At 44.7% G+C, this 23,143-nt stretch overlaps 1 protein-coding gene across 1 annotated transcript; it reads left to right on the top strand.

Annotated features, from left to right (window-relative positions):
- Window positions 1-6,640: 6,640 nt before the first annotated feature.
- Window positions 6,641-13,972, top strand: CFAP107 (cilia and flagella associated protein 107). The gene is made up of 4 exons (XM_088455784.1): window positions 6,641-6,814; window positions 8,456-8,569; window positions 11,272-11,446; window positions 13,198-13,972. The coding sequence occupies exons 1-4, from the start codon at window positions 6,707-6,709 to the stop codon at window positions 13,464-13,466; spliced, it is 666 nt and encodes a 221-aa protein (XP_088311910.1). The 5' UTR covers window positions 6,641-6,706; the 3' UTR covers window positions 13,467-13,972.
- Window positions 13,973-23,143: the final 9,171 nt, after the last annotated feature.

The raw sequence follows: 23,143 nt of genomic DNA, 5'->3' as shown, positions 1-23,143 counted from the left end.
TTGCAGGCTATTGAGCTCCACTACAGCAGCTGACCTTGTGGGACTCCACCACAGCACCTCACGGGTCTTTATAGTGATGAATGGAGCAAGAGCCTTCCACCGCCTAGTCCTTCCAGCAGGCTTCACTAGACCACCAGGTGAGCATAAAGCTCAAAATGTAAAGAACACCAGCACCAATTAACACAATATGTTTTTCGTGATGTATTATTCAGGCTTGGATGTTTAGACGCTGTTCAGGACCCATTTGAAGCTCCCTAATTATCTTTACATAGCTTTACAAGAAAAGGCCAATATATCACAGTGCTGGTGAGACAGGCAATTTGATAGGCGGCAAAGAAAATGTTATATTCAATAGTGCAGTATGTATCAGACAAATCTAGGAGATCTCAAATATGTTGGCGTGGAAACCGTTGCATACAAACAATATATAAACTAAATAAATGGAAAACAGTATAATTATACAAATAGCATAGCATTTAAATTGACATCTGATACCAATATTAGTGGGCACCTGCAGTAAGTATGGAATAATTTAATAATCAAGATTCTCCAGCGGATTCATTTGTTGGTATGTTTCAACTCAAAAACAGAAATGACAGTCCCGGTGATATTAGAGATTATAATGTATTAATAATTTTAGATAGGAATGTCATTCTGGCAGAATATTCCTACGTAGAATCAGCAATGCCCTCACATATGTAACTCTGTAGTAAGGAGTCCTATAGTGAGTATTGGCCCAGGCTGCCAGCCACTCTCTTCAGCTCAGTGCACAGCAAGGTGCCGCCCATCCCCGCTCTCATTGGTTGTCACCTCAAACAGCTTCAGCAGATCTCTCAGGGGTCTATTTACTAAGCAGTGTTAGGAGACAGAGTGAAAAGTGATAAGAAAGTGATAAGGTGCCAGCCAATCAGCTCCCAACTGCCATCTCACAGGCTGTGTTTGAAAAATGACAGTTGGGAGCTGATTGGCTGGCACCTTATCACTTTTCACTCTGTCTCCTAACACTGCTTAGTAAATAGACCCCTCAGTCATTGTCCACCTTGTCAGAGGGCACTGGGCAGCATGGGGGAAGCACATCATATCAGGGGGAGAAGTGGACAGACCAAGGTGGGGCATGGATGGACTGACCAGGTGAAGATGTGGACTGACTAGGGGGAATAGTGGACAAACCAGAGGGGGGCATGGATGGATCAAGAGAAGGTGTGGACAGACCGGGGGGGGCATGGATGGGCCTGGAGGAAGGGTGGACTGACCAGGGGTGATGTGGACTGACCAGGGGGAGATGTGGACTGACCAGGGGGAATAGTGGACAAACCAGAGTGGGGGAGGGGCGTGGATGAATCAGGAGGAGGTGTGGACAGAACAGGTGGTGGTGTGGACAGACTACAGCGAGGTGAGATGAAGCAGAGACTCAGAAGCCGGGCTGGCTGATGCTGTGAATTCCGTACACCACTTGTCCGGGATTGCTAGGATTTCCTGATTTCTGGACTGTCTGGAGCAATCCCAGATGGATAGCAACCCTAGATAGACTATTAAATGATCCAAACAGTGTTTAAAAACCAGGGCTCTCATCTGATCCTCCATAAATAAGATAACCAATTTCTTGCTCTTAGGTCCAAGTTACCACTTCATAACTTTTACAGGCGCTGGGGCAATGCATCAATGTGTAATAATGATGTCATTCAGCAGTACTAGCTTCTCATTATGGTGCGTACACACGGTACGATTTTAATGAACGATATCGATCAACGAAAAATCGTTCATATTGTTCATTTTTATGCAGCGAACGATCAATGAATGACTAACGGTGCGCGTTCCCGCATGGACGATAACGATATTTATGGTCGTCCGTACATGCAGGCCAACTTGGACGATTTCAACACAATTTGCATGTTAAGAGATGACTTCACTGAAATATCTATCATAGATATCTATCAGTGTGTACACCCAAAATCGTTTGCCCTGCACTGCAGAAAGTTGAAGGGAAATCTATCAGCGATATCGTTGGTTGTGCAGGTTGTACCGTGTGTATGCAGCTTTAGCGTCACAATTATATCATAGCAATATTACCATTTCATTTTGAAAAAGGAAAACATAAAAATGTATTTAATTGAACATAAGTAACTCAGGGCCTGATTCAGAGCCGGACGCTATTTGCACTCGCTCGTTCAGAAAAAGGGGCCGGCTATTTAAATTGAGCGCTCACTCTTTGCGGTCTGTTGACGCCTCTATGTCTGAGCGAGCGAACGAAACATGCGCTCGCTATTTTGTAAAGATGCCCCCTGGCCGCTCGCATCCTACGTCATCTCCGCTATTTATTTGATTAATCGAGTACATCGAAAGGCATCTGAACTGCTCGCAGTGCTTGTGGTAGGATTTTCCTACCGCAATCATGCGAACAGTTCAGGCTAAGAAACAACCAAGTGACGTGGTCGATGACGCTGCTTTGTTAATTAGGCACACCCTTAAAACGCCCGTTTTGACTGTTTGGCACGCCTGCGTTCGGATCACCACTCCCCGTTTTCAAGCACCTTCCCCTGTTACCACCCACAAACGCCTCATCCTGTCACTCAAATTAGCAGGCTCTCGCTATTTTGCGAGCGCTCGATTTCCGACCGCAATGACTGGTTAGCGCATGCGCACTATGACCCATACGCATGCGCAGATGTGCGAACATCGCTCAGGGCGAACTAGCGGCCGCTTACGAGCGGCTCTGAATCAGGCCCTCAGGTTTAACTACATTTATTTGTTATGTATATATTTAATTCCATTTTCTGTTGCAAATGCGACTCACGTTTATTAATCACTCTAGAAAATATTTCCTCTTGTGTATATGACATTTTATTACATTATTATATGTGTACTAATAGATTGATAAGACTTTACTACTGGTAGTGGGCCTGATTCAGAAATGTATGTAAAGTAAACCTGATGGTTTATGTACACTTCCTAAGGTGGCGCGTCTGTGCGTGTGCAGAACGAGTCATGCATGATCGTATACAGTGCCCCTAAGCCTCAGCATAATTCACATGCTGTGGCTGTTTGGGGGTGGGAATGGGATGGTGCTGCCTTGTGTTCCTGGTAATGGGGGCGCGTCACCCCCATTTCCTAGGAGTGCTGAGGCCAGGGTCTGCATCTAAAGACACATATTTCCTTGCCTTGGAGCGGGCAGGTGTATTGCTTTCCTGCGGCCAGGGGCGTAGAGAGGCTGGCCGGGCCCGGATAAAAGGACGTGGTCTAATTGTGGGAGGCGTGCTGGGGAGGAGGGTGCTGTGAGCCCCTCAGCCCGGTGCAAAGCCCCAGGGAGGCGCAATCAGCATGATTGCTCCCCTCCACAGGCATAGGAGACTGCTGTGGCTGCTGCTCACTCTCACTGCAGCCCAGCACACAGCAGCTGCTCCGCCGGGCCCTCCCCCAATTACTACCTCCCCCCCCCCCTCTTGGCTCACCTGCCTGCAGCTGTGCAATACTGCACAAATCTGAATTAGGCCTATAGTCTAGCCTCTACGCTTTCTTTTTGTGGGCACATGCTACTGGTTATGACTTGGACACATTATTAGAAATATCTAACTGAACACCTGCATGTATATACACACGACCTTTCTCTGTGTGCATCCTGAGGGCGTATGCGTCCACTTGTAGATAAGCCCCAAAACTAGGCCAGTACACACCAGAAAAAGAGAGATGAACAGGTAAAGACTGAATGAAATATATAAGATTTGAACATCACTGAATTTGTAAATGAATGAAGCCTAGTTCCGTCTCTTCAGCTGTAAGTGTAGACATTGATATAGAGACAAGTACTTGCTACGAGCAGAGCTGCAATGCGAATGAATGAAAAGGATCAATACAGGAACAGCCTCAAATGTTAGGATCAGTAAGAACAAAATAGTTTAATATCTAAGTAGTCAATCTTTGGCTCTTTAGCTGTTGTTGAACTACAAATCCCAGTATGCCTTTGGCATGCTGCAACTTGTAGATCCATGGCAACTACAGACGGTTAGGTTGTTTTATCGGGATGTAGTTATGAGACCGGCGGTTCATGGCCGCCGGTCTCAATCCCGATACAGGAATCCCGGTAAGGGATTTAACATAGGCGTTGAAATACCAACGCCTATGTTCAGTGGCGTAACTTCATCCCAGGTGCCCGGAGGCAAGATAAATGTTGGTGCTCCCAGCCCAATAAAAGTTAACCACCCCCCCAGCACCTATGCCAGCCCCAGCTGCCGCCGTCCCCCTATGCAGTTCCCCCAGTAGTGGTCCCCCTGTGCAGTGCCCTCTGTAGAGGTCCCCCTATGCAGTGCCCGCCTATGTAGTGCCCCCCAGTAATGGTCCCCCTATGCAGTACCTCCAGTAGTTGTCCGTCCCTCTATGCAGTGCCACCAGTAGTAAGGGTCCCTGTAGTGCCCCCAGTTGTAATGCCCTTGTAGTGCCCCAGTAGTAATGCTCCCTGCAGTGCCCCAGTAGTAATGCCCCTTGAAGTGCCCCCAGTAGTAAGGGCCCCTGTAGTGCCCCCAGTTGTAGTGCTCCCAATAGTGCCCCCAGTAGTAAGCCCCCTGTAGTGACCCCCCAGTAATGCCCCCTTTAGTTCCCCCAGTAGTAAGCCCCCTGTAATGCCCCCAGTAGTAAGCCTCCTGTAATGCCCCAGTAGTAAGCCCCCTGTAATGCCCCCAGTAGTAAGCCCCCTTAGTGCCCCCCCAGTAATGCCCCCAGTAGTAAGCCCCCTGTAGTGCCCCCAGTAGTAAGCCCCCTGTAGTGCCCCCCCCAGTAATGCCCCCTGTAGTAAGCCCCTGTAGTGACCCCAGTAGAAAGCCCCCTGTAGTGCCCCTCCAGTAATGCCCCCAGTAGTAAGCCCCCTGTAGTGCCCCCAGTAGTAAGCCCCCAGTAATGCCCCCAGTAGTAAGCTCCCTGTAGTGCCCCCAGTAATGCCCCCTGTAGTGCCCCAGTAGTAAGCCCCCTGTAATGCCCCCAGTAGTAAGCTCCGTAGTGCCCCCAGTAGTAAGCCCCTGTAGTACCCCCTGTAGTAAGCCCCCTGTAGTGAGCACCCCCTCCCTGCCACGCGCGCACACACACACACAAAAAAATAAAATACTTACCTTAAACCCCGCTCCAGTGCTGCTGCCGTCCGTCCCTGGCGCCCACTCCTCAGAACTATGGGAGTGACGTCATGACGTCACTCCCATAGTGCATTGCTGGACCCGGAGCTCAGGAGTGAGCTCCGGCTGCCGCTGGGAGGAAAGAAGGAACGGGCGCCAGCTGGTAACACACTCAGCGGGCGCCCGGCAAATGGAGGGTGCAGGGGGTGCAACCGCACACCCTGCACCACCCATAGTTACGCCACTGGAGGTGGAGCGCCGATCAGCGGTGCTCCTTCTCCATGCAGCTCCTCAGCAGTACCCGGAACGGCCGGGGGACAATGGAGCAAGGTGCCCCCTTCAGGGCTGGCACCCAGCGGCAAATTACTCCATTGTCTCCGGGAGTTCCGCCACTGCCTATGTTAATCCCGAAGCCGGAACGCTGAGAGGACGCCGGACCGATCGTCCTCAGCTGGGGGGTAAGTATACACTTAGCTGGGGATGGGGGGCTTAGGTTTAGGGACCCCCGGGGGGAATTAGGGTTGGGCAACCCCTGAGGAAGGTTAGGGTTAGGCTAGGGGAAGGGGGGGGTTAGGTTTAGGGACTAGGGGGGGAGGTTGGGGTTAGGCACCCTCTTGGGAGGGTTAGGTTTAGGGTGCGGGGAGGGGGGGTTAGGGTTAGGCACTAGGGGGGAGATTAGGGTTAAACACTCCCCTAAGGGAGGGTTAGGGATAGTATACTTACCTGCGCCGTAGGGGTTTGAACCGCTGGGCTGTAGTCCGGCGGTCATTCATACTGATTCCGTTTTATCTGGTGTAATGCAAATCAGCAATGGTGCTTGCTTCAACAGTTATTCACATGTTACACGAAGCTCTGTATATGGCTGCAAATAACAAGATTTAGCAAAGAAACTGAACTTGGCCGGACCTCTTCTTGCGTGAAATGGGCGTTACTGGGCGGCAACGTTGCGGTCGCACGCAAGAGATCCATCTCATGGGAGTGTCATGGCCATGTAGCTGGAGCTCTGTGCTATAGAGCCGTGTGTACAGTGATGGGGAGACTGTTTCTGGCCCAGCACGTTACATGTGCCGATACTAATGATGACGGAAAAACACTGCGTGGTATGGCTTTCCACAGAGACTCGCATTAGCGTAAGGTAATAAATCTGGCTGTCACAACTATCTGCACGTCCAGCCATTTGCCCATTATGTATAATAAATGCACATTCTCTGTATCCAAGTGTCCCTATAGATTATATTACAACGTTTGCAATTTTGTAATTTAAAAAAAAATGAAAATAAAATAAAACATTTGTGAATTGCCTCATTGGGTGATCTCCAGAAAGTTATTGATCAGTGATGAAACAGTACTGTATGCGCCAGGGTTATGTATATGAGCTGTGTATGATATGTCCAGAATTTTTCCATAGGATACTGATAAATAGGAAGTAAAATGACACTGATGGAACAATGAACTGACACAATGGAACTGAGCTGACACTGTTACGGTTTCCATGGCAGCAGTAAACATTGTGACTGCAGTAAGAGCAGCGAGATGTGATCTCCCAGTAACTACAGGTTTATGGTGACACAGATCACAGAGGAAAACCTTACACACCGCAGTCACACACTATGGCTGAATACTCAGATAGTAAGAAATGGTCTCTCCCAGGATGGAGAATAGAGCAGCGATATAACAACAAAGTTCTGATTGGAAACTGGGTGGAGGAGAGGAAAAAGGTACTGTCATTTATCAGCAGTGTAATAAATATTGGTTGGGATATTTGGAGCCAGAGTGGATCATACCTGCCAGTCTGACTCATTTCCCCATCCAGGTGTGTTTTACCTACAGTTATACAGTGCATTTCATCATGGAGCACTCAAAGGCAGCTGTGATACCTCTACTGTCTCATATTACTCATACTTCACACAAGGAACATCACTATCTCAAGTATAATATTACCACAAGTATGCAAAATAAGAGGGATGTATTATTTTTATTCATATTCGTTTTCTAGCCTGTATGTCTACTATACTTTGGAGTGTTTGAGGTCTATGTACTAAGCCTTGGAGAGAGATAAAGTGGGCAGAGATAATGGACCTCATTCAGAATCGGTCGCACTGCGCGTGCGCAAGCCCGGAGCGACGGAGAAACTCTGTCGCTCCGGAGCTCGTTACCAAAGGGGCGGCTGTCGATGTTTCCAAAATGGAGGCGTTACTTTACGAACGCCTACCGTTTTGTGGGCGTCCGCACTGACATCAGCAGTGATGTCAGTGGGGAGCTTCCTGCTCCATCAGAGCAGAAAGCTCCCTGGGGCTTACGAGTGCCCAGACCCAACCTTAGGGTCTGGTCGTAAGCCCCGATGGTCGCAATGGTGATCACCATCGCGACCATCAACCTGGTGGGTCATTAAGCTGTGGGTGGTAACCCACAGCTTAACGATCGACAAGGAGGCGGCCGTTCAGGATGCAAGCGGCCGCCCTGATTCAGTGCAACCGCTTGCAACTAACGACCGCCTCTGAATGAGGTCCAAAGTACCAACCAGACAGCTCCTAACTATCATTTTTCAAACACAGCCTGTAAAGTGACAGCTAGGAGCTGATTGGTTGGTACTTTATCTCCGTCCACTTTCTCTCTCCCCAAGGCTGGGTACATAATACTAATTTAACTTAAACACCCCCTTCCTCATTTGGCTAACATGGGGGAAAATAGGGTGTGTTTAATTATTGGAATTTTCTGGTATACCCTGAGCGCTTCCTATATAGCAATGTAATTCTGCCATTAAGATGTTGGTGGAGCAGCTGGCAGTATCACCGGCATAAGTAACTTTAGACAACCCCTGTCTGTTCCTTTCCCCAGCTATGGATTTCAGTACTAGTTTTTTTTTATCATGTAACTTATTTGTATATACTGTAAGTCAAACTATCACTTGCAGCGGCATAACTAAACTTTGGGGGCTGCATAGCAAAATTTGTAAAGGCCCCCTTTATATGAAGCAGATCATTTATCACCTCTTCTGGCTTACTGAAGCTCCCTCAATGGTAAGTCCACATTTCTTATAGTAACCAGTAGGAAGAAGCTTACACTGTCATATACCTATCACAAGTATACTTTTTATTAGTAATTATTAAAAGGCATGGCCTGATCACTAGAGGGAGCATCAGTAAGCTGGAGAACGTAAGAAATGAATTTAAACTCCGGTACCACTGCATTATAATTTGCAGGGGGAGGCGAGTTCCCCCCCAACGACTGTAATCCACACAACAACTGTACCCTTGCTCTCACTGTAGTTCTGCCCCTGAGCACTTGCAGTCCCATCAGTTTCAGCTTACAGTAAGAGCACAGGTTTTTTAAATCTATAATCACTGTTTTCTTTGTAGTTTAAGAGAAGCAGCCTCTCGACAACCAACAGTTGCTATGGCATAGACTTTGTTCGGTTTCCAGACAGTAAACCAGATAGAATACAGAGAAGATTTTACCTTAAGCGGATGGAGGTAAATCAGCGTTTATATTCTGGTTAAGTTCTGCTCACTCCATGCACTTGTGTTATAATCTGCTTTAAGCCTGTGAAAAAAAATCATGAAAATATCATATTGAAGTATCACAACTAATACAACACACAATACTTTTTTTAACAGCAGCCATTATGGGTTGGTGATGCCGCTCATGCATATTATTATTATTGAAATATTCCTGTAAAATGTATTATAAATGACAATGCATACTAATGAAAGAGTAAAAAAAAAACAGTAAACCTACAGTGAAAATGTTTTAATTAAATTCCCCCTTCCTAAGTGTTCCCACTCCATACTCCCGCTTTCTGAGTCACGCGGAAAAGCGCACACAGCAGCATGTATTGGCAGTCACCCATCTGCAAATGCCTCTACAGTGCTACAAACTCCTTTCCTTGTGTACATGCATTTGGCCGAATGTGCAAGGACTAAGACGCCCACTTTTAACATCAGCGCATGCTGTCAGGATCACCGAGAGTGGGGGAAAGGGTACTAATTATAGGCTTGCTGGAGGGGCCCGGCTGGGGCCTGGGTCCGCTGCTGAGGGAAACATTGTCCCTCTTTGCAGCATGTGGTGTCACTTTGTGGTGCCATGCATAGTCTGGTCAGCTGCTGAGGTATACAAATGTCCCCCTTTGCAGCACCGTGCAACACACTGCAAACAGGGACGGATTTCCCGCTAGGCATCCTAGGCGCTCGCCTAGGGCCCGTGGACAGGCCCCTTTGCCCGAAAAATTACTTGATTACAGCGCTCCCAGAGCGTCATGACGTCACGTGGTCCTGCCTCCACCCCAGAGAGCCTCCGGGCAGCGCTCAGGAGGGTTCCCGGCGCCGACGTCGCTGCTAGACCGGTCCCCCGCCGCCAGTCTTCTGCTGCCGCTGTTGGAGCCACCAAGTCCAGGTAAGTCCAAGTAAGTCTAAGTGGGGGGCTATGAGGAGGGGCTGGGTTGGAGGGGGCTATGAGGAGAGGCTGTGATGAAGGGGGCTATGCGGAGAGGCTGTGATGGAGGGGGCTATGAGGAGAGGCTGTGATGGAGGGGGCTATGCGGAGAGGCTATGATGGAGGGTGCTATGATGGAGGGGGCTATGAGGAGAGGCTGTGATGGAGGGGGCTATGAGGAGAGGCTGTGATGGAGGGGGCTATGCGGAGAGGCTGTGGTGGAGGGGGCTATGCTGAGAGGCTGTGGTGGAGGGGCTGTGGTGGAGGGGGCTATGGGGAGGGGCTGTGGAGGAGGGGCTGTGAAGAGGGGATATGAGGAGCTGTGATGGATTGGCTGTGATGGAGGGGGCTGCGATGAGGGGGCTGTGATGAGGGGGACTGAGATGTGATGGAGGGCTGTGATGGAGAGGCTGTGATAAGGGGAGTGAGGGGGGCTGTGAGGACTGGGACTGTGGTGAGGGGTGCTGTGAGGGTTATGACTAGAATAGGGGGCTGCAGGGGACCTGTGGCGTCACATTCACGTGACCGGCGCTGAAAGGGGGGGCAAGTATGAGAACGGGGGGGCCAAAAGTGTTACGCTCACCACGCTTCGGGCACGGTAGCTCGCTACTAGTGGATGGTAACACAGGAGCGGTCCAGCCTCCTGCAGCGGTCACGTGGTTGATAGGTCACAGAGGTCCTTTAGCTACATAGGATCTAGCATCAACCGTGCTGTGAGGGGCTGTGATGGAGAGGATATGAGGGTAGTTTGAGGGAGTGGGGTCCCAAACTGGTATCCTGCCTAGGGCCCCATGAGGTCTAAATCCGGCTCTGACTGCAAATGCCGATCCTGGGAAGCCCGGTCTGACAGCAGCGGCGACATCTCGGCAGTAGTTGATGCAGCTGGACAAGGTGCGGTGAGGAGAAGCCAATGCACACCGGAAGCCAGAGTGGTCCTGACAGCTATAGGAGGGGCTCGGGCATCCAGCAGCAGTGGAGTGAGCAGTCCACAGGCGAGACATTAGAAGGATGCCTGGGTTTGGATGACATGTAGACCAGGTCTGGATGGGTAAACAGTCACCGTCCAAAAGTTTAGGGAGGCACATGGTCAGCTGCTGGGGGACAAATGTGTGTGTGTGTCACCGATACTACTGTTTTTTTGTGTCTTTTTTTGTGATGGTGTGTGGCCACGTCTCCTGGACTTGGGCATGCCCCCAGTACCCAGGCCTGTGTGAGCTCCCGATGGCCCTGCATGCTCTAATACCCATTTGCGTCATTATACCCCACCATCAGTCATGGTTGCCCTTATGGCAGGTGCAGTTTCTCTATCTGCCCATGGCCTCCTATGCTTGCAACTGTGCGTCTGTGGATGCAGCCACTTGTACTGACAGGCCGCGACACTTCTATAACACACACTGGACGGACTATCTTTGTGTGTACTACCAGCCACCTCCCAGTCACCGCCCAGGAGCGCCAGTCACTTTTCCACATTTCTGATACTGTCTGCACCTTTGTGCGTGCACTCTGTGTAAGTAACGGATGCGCCATTGGAGCCTTCAGACATTTCCGCGCATGCGCAGTTGCAAATAATTGGTCAAATACGTGAACATCAGAATTGCGTGCGGTTCTAATAATCTTCCATTATTTTCTTCTACCGCACCAAATAATGATCCAATGGGCAGTTGTTATATATCTGCAGGGGTATCACAGCATTGTGTGGCTGTCAGTCATTATATTATATAATTCTTTCTATATTGTGTTACAGGGTTTGCCTAAACAACATTTACTCTCCCATCACGGAGAGCCTAATTCTAGGTGTCTAGTTTCACTATATGATGATCATTTTATAAGGCACGGAAACACTACCTTACCGCCTCTCCGCAGCTGGGATGGGAACAGTTTAACTTGGGCTCCAGAGAGATCTGACTTTCCTGTTGAAGGTACTGTAAAACTAATTTGCTTTTTCTGACTCAAGTTGTTATAAGCTGTGATATCATGGTCTTACAGGCATCTTGCTAGAGCAACATAAAAGAGATACACAGTATGGATTATTGCCTACCATTTGTGGCCTACAGTGGAAGCAGACGTGAAATATACAGCTTTCTCTTGAATATCAGTTTATCAATTCACTTGGAACGTCTGACACAAAACGTCTGTCTCTACTGTGTGTATGTAATAGATACATTCAAGCTTCACTTGTTCAGTATTGTTGCGATTGTGAGTGAATTGATGCATTCTAAATATTGGATCAGCCTACAAAATGTCTGCTCCACTTGGCCTAATTTTTGAAGCTCAAAATGTTTTTGATGACATCCCTTGCCTTTGATTTGTGCTGGTATGCCTCAATTTCTGCTGAAGTACATTAGTTTGCTGGAGAAAAGTTTCCACCACCCTACAGGATGGCTGGCAGAGTGATAGCATCCCTTCCTAAGTCTCCATGGAGTAGGTGCACCAGCATGCAAATATATTTTAGCACTAGCTCTGAGCTTGCAGAGATCAGGATGGATATTTAGAACAGTGTGGTTTAGTGAAACCGCTGGTTTTTAAGTCATCAGATTTGCTATAGGCCATACCGATGTAAAAAAAAACCACTGGTTTTAAAATTGCCACATTATATATCGCCATCCCAATTCTTTACATGGTAAAAAATACAAAGAGTGGAATTTTTCAAAATGTGATTTAACGAAAACCCAATAGAAATTCTGTCAGAAAAAAATTGTTGACTCTATAAGATGAGATAGCTGAAACGTGCACTGTTTGCGCTACCTTGTCTGTCTTTTGTCTGAAAAACAAATAAATTAATTATAACCCTCCATGGTACAACTAGGCATTGGGCTTGATCTTCTATAACAGGTACCTGAACAAACATCTGTGCACCCACATTTAGAGATGCCTGTTTCAATGCTTAAGCAGCACTGGGGTGATCCTGGTGTGGTACCTCAAATGAGATTTATTTGTTTTTTTTTTTAATAATGTTTTAGTATATGGATTATCGCAGGCTCTGATGTTACATTCTGAGTGTGTGTCTGGGAGGATTGTCTCTTGTCTTCAGCAGCACTCTTGTTCCTTCCCCCTTTCACACTACAACAGAGAAGCAAGGATTTCACCCCAGAGACAGACACTAATCAGACTAGAATTGTGCCAAAATAAATCAGTAATTATTTCTAAGGACACCACCATAACAGGGCACATTTCTTAAAATATTATTTAGGGTAAGGCATCGTGTCTATGGCATAAAGTACAAACAAAACACAGATTTGCCACAATCACAATATTGGCACTTAATTGGTATAGTGGCTACTTAACACTATGATTCACTAAAATACTGTACAGTTCAACAAGGATCAGATATACTAATTAACTAGCTCTTAACTTAATTAACTAAACCTTCCTAAATCTGCTAAATATCTGTTTGAAATGTTACATGTGTAGGTTTTCATGTAATATTAGATTAGTAATATCAGATTAGTGCTCGTTCATGTTGGAAACGAGACAGGCCATACAGAAGTTTTATATACAGTAGATAAGATGATAGTTCTTAGTGACAGACACTAAACAGTAAACTTCTTTCAAATAATGGTGATTCATTTGTTTGAAGGTTTTCTGTTCTTATTTTGTGGATGTACAGTGCTTAAATGCAGATTAATTTCTTGCCTATTCATAATGTAAATTAAAACATTTTATTTTTCAGATCCACCAACCAATTTCGGTCTTTTGAAGGAAAAGCAAAAGCTGTGGAGAGACCAATCTTCTGAAGAGCTGAGAAGCATCTATTCAGCATCTTATGGGCGTCCACCACCTTCTGCATTCATGACCAGCCGCTATGGCGCAGCTCCCCACAGCGTCTCCAGTGCTTTACATCAGAGTAATAACAACACCAATAAAGCTGCAGACTTCAAGTTTGAAACCCATCTCCAGGTTCTTAACCATCTTGCAAAACAAGAACATATTGAATCCTAAGTATTCTTACTGTCCTTGGCTTCAAGTTTCATACTCTTTTAAGTGTCATATGAATGCTGCAATAAGTTACTGGACTGAGTGATTTCCACATCAACTCATTAGGTAGATAAACCAAGGAAATAAAAATTAAAAAAAATATATGACTATTTGAGTAATTGCTTAATAAATAAAGCCCACTGTTTGGTTTGTCACACTCCATTGGTTTCCTGACAGTACCCTGCTGTAATGAGGGCTACTGGGAGGTTCGTGCATGCCGAAGGACAGTTCATATTTGAATGCAACTTTTTCATCACGTCCGGAGGCCCCTTGTTTTTGTTTACTCAAGTTTGGGCTCAAATTTTCTAAAACTTTTTTCACTTTCTGTACCAATCTTTCTAATTTCAGAAGGCTGTACACAGTGTAACACCTGTTTATGTTTCTTCCCTTCAAAGTGGTGGATCAATTTTTGAAAACTAATTTTTGTCAGGATTTTGTGAAATAAAATATAAGGATGTACTGTAATATAATACTAATGCGTCGGCTTCTTTATGGGTGTAACTGTGCTCTTTCTACCTGTTGTGGATTTTGTAGTCCCAAATTGAAAATTCACTAAGATCAGTTAAACCGGTTGGATTATATTTGAACCAGTTTGCACACAATTGAACTAGTACATGTTTAAGCTAAAATATATACATTTTGGCTGTTTGTAATTGCAAATGGCAAACATTAAACATAAATGGTGAACCATGACCATAAACACCGGTTTAAAACTTTCGAGCATCTCTGCTGTACTTACAATGTTTTTGCATTCAGCACTTTTTGGCAGAGAAGCGAATATGATGAGCCACTTTTGTCAATATAAAACATAGTTTGAAAGACACAAATGTACCACGTATAATAAAGACAGTACCATGTCTCATCGGGAAAAGGGCAAGCTCTGTTGGTGTCCAAGACGTTACCGCCCCCATGAGCTCTGCCATTCGGAACCGACTCCTTTCCGATGGAGATCGACATATGACCTTCCTGCTAAAATCTATATCTTACATTCTTAGTCACAATTATTTTTTGTTTTTGGACACTTTAATTGCAGGTGATGGGGACGGCCATGGGAACCAGGTTTGCCAACCTTTACATAGGTGCGGTCGAGGACCACTACGTGTGGGGCTCGGGGCGGACCTGGTTCTCTATGGCCGTTACATTGATGGCTTATTTATTATTTGGGATGGGCCCCCTGAAACAGCACTTTTTTTTGTATCAGCACTCAGAAAGAACAAGTTCAATTTACAATTCACACACACTTATCACCGTGAGCACATTAATTTTTTAGACTTATCCCTGGAGATCAAGAATAAGAAAATAGTTACTTCTAACTACACTACAGAAGTGGGCACCACTTTGGTAGTGCACATTATCCGGCATGGAAACGAAACATACCAAAAGGCCAACTCATGAGACTGCGAAGGAACTGCTCGGACTTGGACTCGTTTAAACAACAAGCAATCCCAATGACAGAAGCCTTTGGATCGAAAGGTTATCCTAACCACCTGACTAAAAAGGCCTATGATGAAGTCCTTCTCATGGATAGAGAGATGCTATTAAAATAAAAAGAAAGCACCCTCACCCAGGACAAGGATTTTAACAAGGATTTATTATTTGTAGTTACATTTAATAATAAATTTAGAGACATTAAGTACATAGTGAATAAAAACTACAATATTTTGAAACAAGACAACATATTGGGAGATCTAATTCCACCTAAACCAATTCTTGTCTTAAGGAAAAATAAGTCCCTTAAAAATTTACTGGCTCCCAGTTTCCTAAGAAATTCTGATAAAAGTTGGTTAATTAATACTGCATTTCATGGTTACCTCCTAAACCTATTGTTTTTTATAAATGCGGAGGCAGGAGATGTACTACATGCAATTATGTATGTAATGGTGCTAAACACATTAAGACTCATGATAATGATGAAGAGTATACAATTAGAGATTTTATTAATTGTAACTCTAAATTTGTAGTTTATGTCATCTGCTGCAGCTGTAATCTGAGATATGTTGGAAGAACCATACGGAACTTAAAAACCCGTTTTATGGAACACCGAGGAAATATTTTAAATAAATCTCCTGCACACAGTGTTTCCCGACATTTCACTGAACATCATAATGGGGATCACCATTCATTGAGACTCATCGGTATTGAGAAGGTCTCCACTACTATACGAGGGGGCGATCGGTTTAGACTCCTTTGTAAACAGGAAACTTTTTGGATTTTTAACATGAATTCCCTCTATCCCAATGGCCTTAATGAAGCAGTGGAATTAAATTCTATACTTTAGAGCCATTGCCTTTTGAACTTAGTATGCAGAGCAGGCACATACAGGTCTTGTTGGGTGATGTCATGTCATCTGGAATACCATGTTAATCTATTTTTTTACTAATATTGTTTTAATATTTTAATTAGGGCCATACGTTTTATGTATATCTATTATTAGATCTAGATATTTCCTATGAACTGTATAATACTCTTCCGACATATCTTTTATACATATGGGAGAATAAGCGATATAAAATAAGAAATGTGGTATACTATTGTCAAGTTAATCTTGTGAGCCGAGTTTATGTTTTTTCATTAATTGTTTGACCATGACAACATAATGATTAGGTTCCCTTTGCTTTCTATAGGGACTTTACTGTAAACCATCTTTGTTATTTGGAATATGTACAATTCCTTTCCCATATTTTCATTTATGTAGGGGAGAAACTCGAACAGATAGAGTTAATTGATGCTTACGATTGTGACAAAATTGTCATCACACCCATTTGAAGCCTCACGTGACAATTGTTTATATCACGTGCATAGGCTGCCGATACACATGGCTAATTGTTATTCATCTGTTACGGTATCGTCTCTCACGCTGTAAATTGTATATACCATGTGATCGGAACCTGAGGGAATCACTATGCCGCGTCATGTCCCTCCGCTTCACATGATGGTCTGTTTACATCACGTGTGCCGACATGGGAGACGCGTGGCTGGTGAGTTTCCTATTGGAATTTATTAATTGTTGAGAATATCTGTTTCCTCTATTATAAATATATTTTTCAGCAATAAACTCAGGTGGGTCTGCCTCCCACTATTTATTATGCCAACAACCGTTTTATTATTATTATTATTATTATTTATATTTGATATGTTAAATTGATGAATGTGTGACACCTGTTAATTAACAACCACTTTAGAAATGACCTATAAAGGGGCCTTTCCGTCATTACCTTTTGATAAAGCTGTGGCTATACACAGCGAAACGCGTCAAGGGACTGGCTCTAATTCATTTTCACTACTCAGATTGAATGGGAGCTATTATTTGTCCATTTATACTTTACAAACCCACAGAAGATTACTGCTGCAAGGTTAATTAGACCTCATAACACCGGCAACACCAGCCGACCGGATTCGAGGCAATAGCGGTGACGATCAAAGAAGTGAACTCATATACTGCCAGCTGACTGAACCCGATTTGTCAAAAATGCTGACTGAGTTGGAGACACAAGCTGTGACGATACAGAGGTGATCCCACATGCCGCCAGCTGTCTGTACCCGAATTGCAAGGAACATGGTAAAAAGAGATATATTCTCTATACCTAGCGACCAAAATTGAGGTACTTGGCTTAACCAGCTTTGCTAACATTGCCTAAGCATTACAATTATACACTGGATGTGTTTCAATACTATTGCATGCTGAACAAAACAATATATCAGGAGGGTATTCTATAAGGACATATACCTAAACTCCCCATTCATATATCTGGGTCTATGTTTTTCCTGTGGAAATAAGTGACATTTGCATTATTTTAACTTCACCAATTTTTTTATTTTAATTATATATTTTTTTAATTCCATTGTATTGTCATTTATTGTGTTTGAATATTGATATTCAGCATGTGTGTTGCAATTGTTCATTCAGATTAAATTTATTACATGACCTATTGAACCCTGTTTATCAGAGTGCAGTATTTCTGTATCTTTGTTTCCCTATATTTGTGAGGACTGACTATCCTCTTTCTTATACAGCTGCTCTAAACAGGGTTGGGGATCACATCCCGTGGTAGCGCCACTTTGGTATTTATTAATACCTTTTGCATCTGCTCTGCTCTCATTACTTCCCTTACTTACCAACATTAGAAGGAAGGAAGTTTTGGGAGGGGTGGCAGCTTCTTCTCCTCAGACTTGGGGATAAATTTACTAAGATTCGATTTGGTCCCTATTTGTCCCGTTTTTTAACTCTGATCAGATCGATCAAAAACTGCGTTTTTTTCACTAAAAAAATTGAGAATTTACCAAGCTCCCGGTTTTGAAAGGATCATTTTGATTGATGGTATATTTGGTTGATCCTGTCTGTTTTGAAGTTCCGATTTAAAAGGCCAAATTTCTCTCCCGAATAAGGAGGCCGCACATATCAGTGAAATATATGCAGACTGTTTGTTTTTTATTTTTAGGGTTCATTTTTTAAAAAGAAATTTACGTGTGGTCCCCCCCCCAATGGGATAAACAGCCCCGGACTTGCTAGCCTGTCCTGGTACCTAAAATTACGGGGAACAAAATGTGTAGGGTTCCACAGTAAATTAAGTACCAGCACCGGGCTGCAGGGCCAGTCCTAATTTTAATTATAGGGGTAAAAAAATTGCATATAATTAAAACCAGCACCGGACCCTTTCTAGCGGGGGGCTGATGCCACAGCCAGGGGAGCCCTTTCACCAGGCCCCCCAGCCACAGCATCAGTCCTGACCGCTAGTCAGCCCAGGCCAGGGATCCCTGGGGAGCTGGGGATCACCCAATAAAGGGGTCCCCCTCTCCAGGGCACCCCTGGACCAGGCTGTTAGCCCAGGGCTATCCCCACCACCTTAGGGCGGTTGGTGACGGGTTGATAGTGTATGTAGTGTGTAAAATATAGATTTAACAACATTGTCTTTACAGTGGAACTACAGGTCCCAGCAAGCCTCCCCCGCATGCGGGAACTTGGAAAACCACAAGTACCAGCATGCGGGAGCCCGCTGTTACCTGTAGTTCACGTGTAAAGAAATGTGTAAAAAAACACACAACACATACACCGTAAACTACAGTTTTATTACATACACACACACACACACACACACATACTCACCTACATTACCAGGAGTGGTCCTCTTGTCCAAAGTAGGCATCCAAGGTCTTCTTAAAACAAAAAATACACATTACCCGATCCACACAACACATAACAACCAGGATGGTTGTTATGTCCCGAATAAGACGCTCAGACGCAGCTCTAGCCTTTGTAGAGTCGTATCTGAGCGTTCATTGGCTGAGAGAGGTGAGCCCCCGCCTCTCTCAGCCAATGAACGGCTCCTCCATTGAAGTCAATGGTGGGAACCGCAGAATGAATTTTTATAACCTATTGTTTTCTGCATTTCCCTGATCCTATATATCGGATTACTCCATATACATACGATGATTAAGATTATAGCTTGCAATCAATTAGGATAAATTACTTTATTTTGTATTATCTTCTTAAATGTCTCCAATTATGGAATTATGATACAATGTAATGACTAAAGGTTGATCTAGGAGTCCGCTATCATCATCATCACTTATATGCTATGAATAGCAATATTGGTGATCATATCCTGTCTGATTTAGGACTCTAATTGCCAATTGGAAAAACAATATCTTATTTTTTATCTCCTTAATTTCAGATATTACAATATATTATATGTATATGATAATTAAGACTGCAATCGTGATTAGCATATAAGAATAAGTAAAAGTGAATATAAGCAATTGGGATAAGATATCTTTTCACTTAAGTTGTTTATAATTATGGAACTAAATAGATTGATGTCACAACTTAACGATTTTATACTTGGTTCTCACCCTAGCCTTTAATTTAGCTATCGGATTCATCTGATAAAATGTGTGTGTGAGTATCCCTGCAGATCCTTGAGACTGATTTATACTATAATTACTAGTCTCTAGGACTATTACATATACTTATAAGGGTTTATCACTGAATATTTTCGCTGATTAGAATTATGCTTGTGCTATTTTAGCACTGATTAAAGTGATTTATCACCTTGATTTGTGTGCCTATGTATATTCCTTCTAGATTTCATGGGAGTGGATATATTCTTTATACCACTCCTTTTTAATAATATTTTCTATTAAAAGTTATATTTTATTATATGTTACTTCGGTATATATCAATCAATCATTACCGAACTATTCACTACACATTAGTCTAAGAGTGCCCCTAAACCTGGTTTTTGTTCCTTTTTTGCTTTCTTTGCAAAATATGTGACTAGAAAAACACTGAAGCCTGTGCATCTGGAATGTGACAGAGAACGTAGGCATATTCGATATGTGCCTTGGCGACAGGGGTAACAGACCTGTGTTGTGACAGTGTGCCAAACCATCGCTCAATGTGTGTCCGTAATTGCAATTGCGTTCACTACTGAATCAGGTCCTTGGACAATAGATGAACTGGATAAGAACGGTAGGTTGCAGATGTGGAACCGAAGGTTTGAACCAGACTGGGACCAGAGGTAACTGCAGAATAACCGGAGCAGAACCGGAGACTTGAACTGGACTGGAGCCAGAGGTAATTGCAGAATAGCTGGAGTGGATCCAGTGGTTTGAACTGGACTGAGTAAGGCCAGAGTTTGTGCAAGAGTGTGTGAGGCTACGATGGTACTCGGTGTTACTGATGGTTTCGCTATTCTGCTAAGTATTACGGATACTGTATATGCAATGTAAAGTGGGCATCCTTATGTAGTGCTGAGTTTGCATTGAGATCACATGGATTAGCATACTATTGCACTTGAACTGCGTGCGTACGCAATATTGCGTTCCGTAGTGAATCAGGCCCTCAGAGGCAGCAGATTGCAGGAATCCAGCACCACAGGTTCAGGCAGTGGATCGGAGGTAACACTTACTCACTACTGACTGAGATCACTGGGAGGAAAAGAACCAAACTGTTCCCACAAGGTGCTGGTGTCAGGTGCAGACTTAAATAGGGGGCTCTTGTCAGAGATAGGCTGAAGTGGTCATGTGAGCGCATTAGATAGGTAGAGACTGGATACTGGTGCTCACCTGATCAGAAACTATAATAAGGAAAGCTGCGCTGATGTAATAAAAATTACACTTGTGTTCACAAATAAAAATCTGTATTTATTAAAGCATATTACACATGTAAAAATAAACCCAAATTATCCTATACTAATATTTACTTTAGATATTCATGTTTCTCAATAAAACCAAAAATTCTAACAAAGAATCAGAAACCAGCAAGTGTTTGGTTTAAAAAATAACAATTTAGTTACAATTTTAACAGTCTAATTTAAAGTGAGATGGTAGTAGATTTATATCCTGTTTTTGTAATTGCTGAAATAAAGTTCAGTAAAGTTACCAGTTCGGTGCAAGTAAAAATGCCTTTTAACAGTTATCTTTTTGATCAGAGTCCTCGAACATTGCATAAATTGTTACTGGTGGTGTAGGGTTAAATAATTGCTGCAACAGTCACCAACCGTTAGCTCCAGCGGGCATGTATATCCTTTGCACAGTAAACTGTGAACAATAGCCCAGAGTGATAGGCTAATGTTTGTGAACACAAGTGTAATATTTATTAAATCAGTGCAGCTTTCCTTATTATAGTTTCTTCTTTTAACGAGGTTGAGGGTTCTTCCTTATAGCTTCTGCATGTGTGATTACAGACTGACACTAACTAATATCTGAGTGCGGGACAGGCGCTGGGTTCATCTTATCTTTATTGCTCACCTGATCAGAGACAACATGGCTGCACCCATGAACCTCAGGGAATGGAATGACAGTGCTCAGGGACAGGACATCCCACCTTGGTAAAGCACCGCCAGACAGGTTTTTGTGACATTGACTATATGTGACACCAGTCATGGCATGGGTCCTATCAGACCTCTGCCTTTTGCCTGATTAGTGACTGAGGGCCTGATTCAGTAAGGATCGCAACTACGATTGCAATAGCAATTACGCACACAGTCCATGCTAATCCATTGCTATCACTATGCCGTCGCAGCACTACATAGGGATGCCCTCCTTACCTTACACACATCCATAATGAATGTTTAGCAAGACTGCAAAACCGGTAACATGGAGTACCATGGCAGCATCACGCACACTTGCACAAGCTCTGACCTTGCTCAGGAATTGCTAACCTCATCGCCCCCACTGTGTACTTGAGCTGCGTATGGTATCGCAGTGGATAATTTATGCACGCCACTGCAACGGCGTTCAAAGGCACTGGCATGCCTGTGTTCGCTGACCACCCCCCCGTCACCACCCACAACTGGCACTTCCTGTCAATAACTCTGCGATGGGTCTGTGTAGTCCCTGTGATCACAGTCCCGATCGCAGTGGCTAGTTCGCTCACGGCGATGCATGCGCATGGGCAGATCGCAACAATCAGCCGATTGCGTGCGTAATCGCAGTTGTGATCCTTACTAAATCAGGCCCTTAGCCACACACAGAAGTACATGGAATACCTGTGCTAGTATCTAGAGTACCCGAGCATTTTCATTAGTGATGCAATCAGAGGCATAGTTTGTAATAAAGTCTAAGGTTGGTCGCTTAGGGGTAAGTTGCAAAGTCCGTGGCAGACCAAACGGGGCTACCTGGTGCAATTTGAGGATAAATGTATATCAGGCTTGCCTACCCTCCCGATTTGGCCGGGAGCCTCCTGATTTTCAGGTGCCGCTCCCGGCCCCCCGGAAAGACAGGCAAGCCTCCCGGAAGTTTGCGACCCTCCCAACCTCCCCCCTGAAAAAAACGGAACCCCCCGCAGCGGGGGGCCCGGTGGCGCGATTTGCGCAGAATCGCGTCATCGTGGCCCCGCCCCCTGCTTCACAATGCTGAAAATAACAGCATTGTACAGAGGGGGCAGAGTCACGATGACACAATCTTGCGTCCCCGCCCCCGTCCCCGCCCCCAGTGTGCCACCAAATGGCCGCCCCCGCCCCCAATGGCCGGACCCGCCCCCTGCTATTAGCTGATAATCAGCTTCCTCCCGGAAGGCTGGAGCTGATTGTCGGCAAGTATGATGTATGTGGGCACATCTGTACTTCCTTATAATGCCTTGTTTTTGCTGTGATGACAATTCTCAGCAATACTACAGTATTTCATGCTTTATATTTGTGAGAATAAGAAAAGAGAGGCGATCTAATGGGCAGCTAACTCTAACTGCTGCCTGCCGGCTAATTGGACTTTATTAAAGAATTCTGAAAAACAAAGTAGATGCAAAACGGGATGTAGTTCATATACCGATGGTCAGGATGAGTGCGCTCAGAATGCCGGAATTCCGACACCAGTCAGAATATCGGCGGTCAGGATAAATAAATCTTGACTGCTGGCAACCCGACGGTAAGTATTGGGGTTAGGGAGAGGGTTAGTTGTTAGGGTTTTGCTGCAGGGGGGAAGGTTAGGGTTACGCTTCAGGAGGGGTTAGGTTTAGACTGCAGGGAGTGAGGTTTAGGGGTAGGGTTAGTGTTAGTATACTTACCTGCAGTTGTTGGTCATGTTACCCAGTCGGAATGTGAGCATCGGGATTCTGACAGCTGAGATCCTGTGAGCCGACATCCCGTACTCAACCCTGCAAAACAAGTTTCTTTAGTTGTAGTTCACAGTTTGATCAGCAGATG

This window comes from Taudactylus pleione, unplaced genomic scaffold, assembly GCF_031769625.1.
Source record: "Taudactylus pleione unplaced genomic scaffold, aTauple2 ptg000671l, whole genome shotgun sequence".
NCBI lineage: Eukaryota > Metazoa > Chordata > Amphibia > Anura > Myobatrachidae > Taudactylus > Taudactylus pleione.
Note: the sequence above shows the minus strand (reverse complement) of the source record. Positions and strands in the feature narration are given on the sequence as shown.

Bases quoted from the DNA above. Each gene is read 5' to 3' on its own strand.
- CFAP107 (XM_088455784.1), top strand. From the start codon at position 6,707: ATGGCTGAATACTCAGATAGTAAGAAATGGTCTCTCCCAGGATGGAGA. The intron at 6,815-8,455 runs GTACTGTCATTT...TTTTCTTTGTAG, and splicing joins GGGTGGAGGAGAGGAAAAAG to TTTAAGAGAAGCAGCCTCTC. The intron at 8,570-11,271 runs GTAAATCAGCGT...ATTGTGTTACAG, and splicing joins TTTACCTTAAGCGGATGGAG to GGTTTGCCTAAACAACATTT.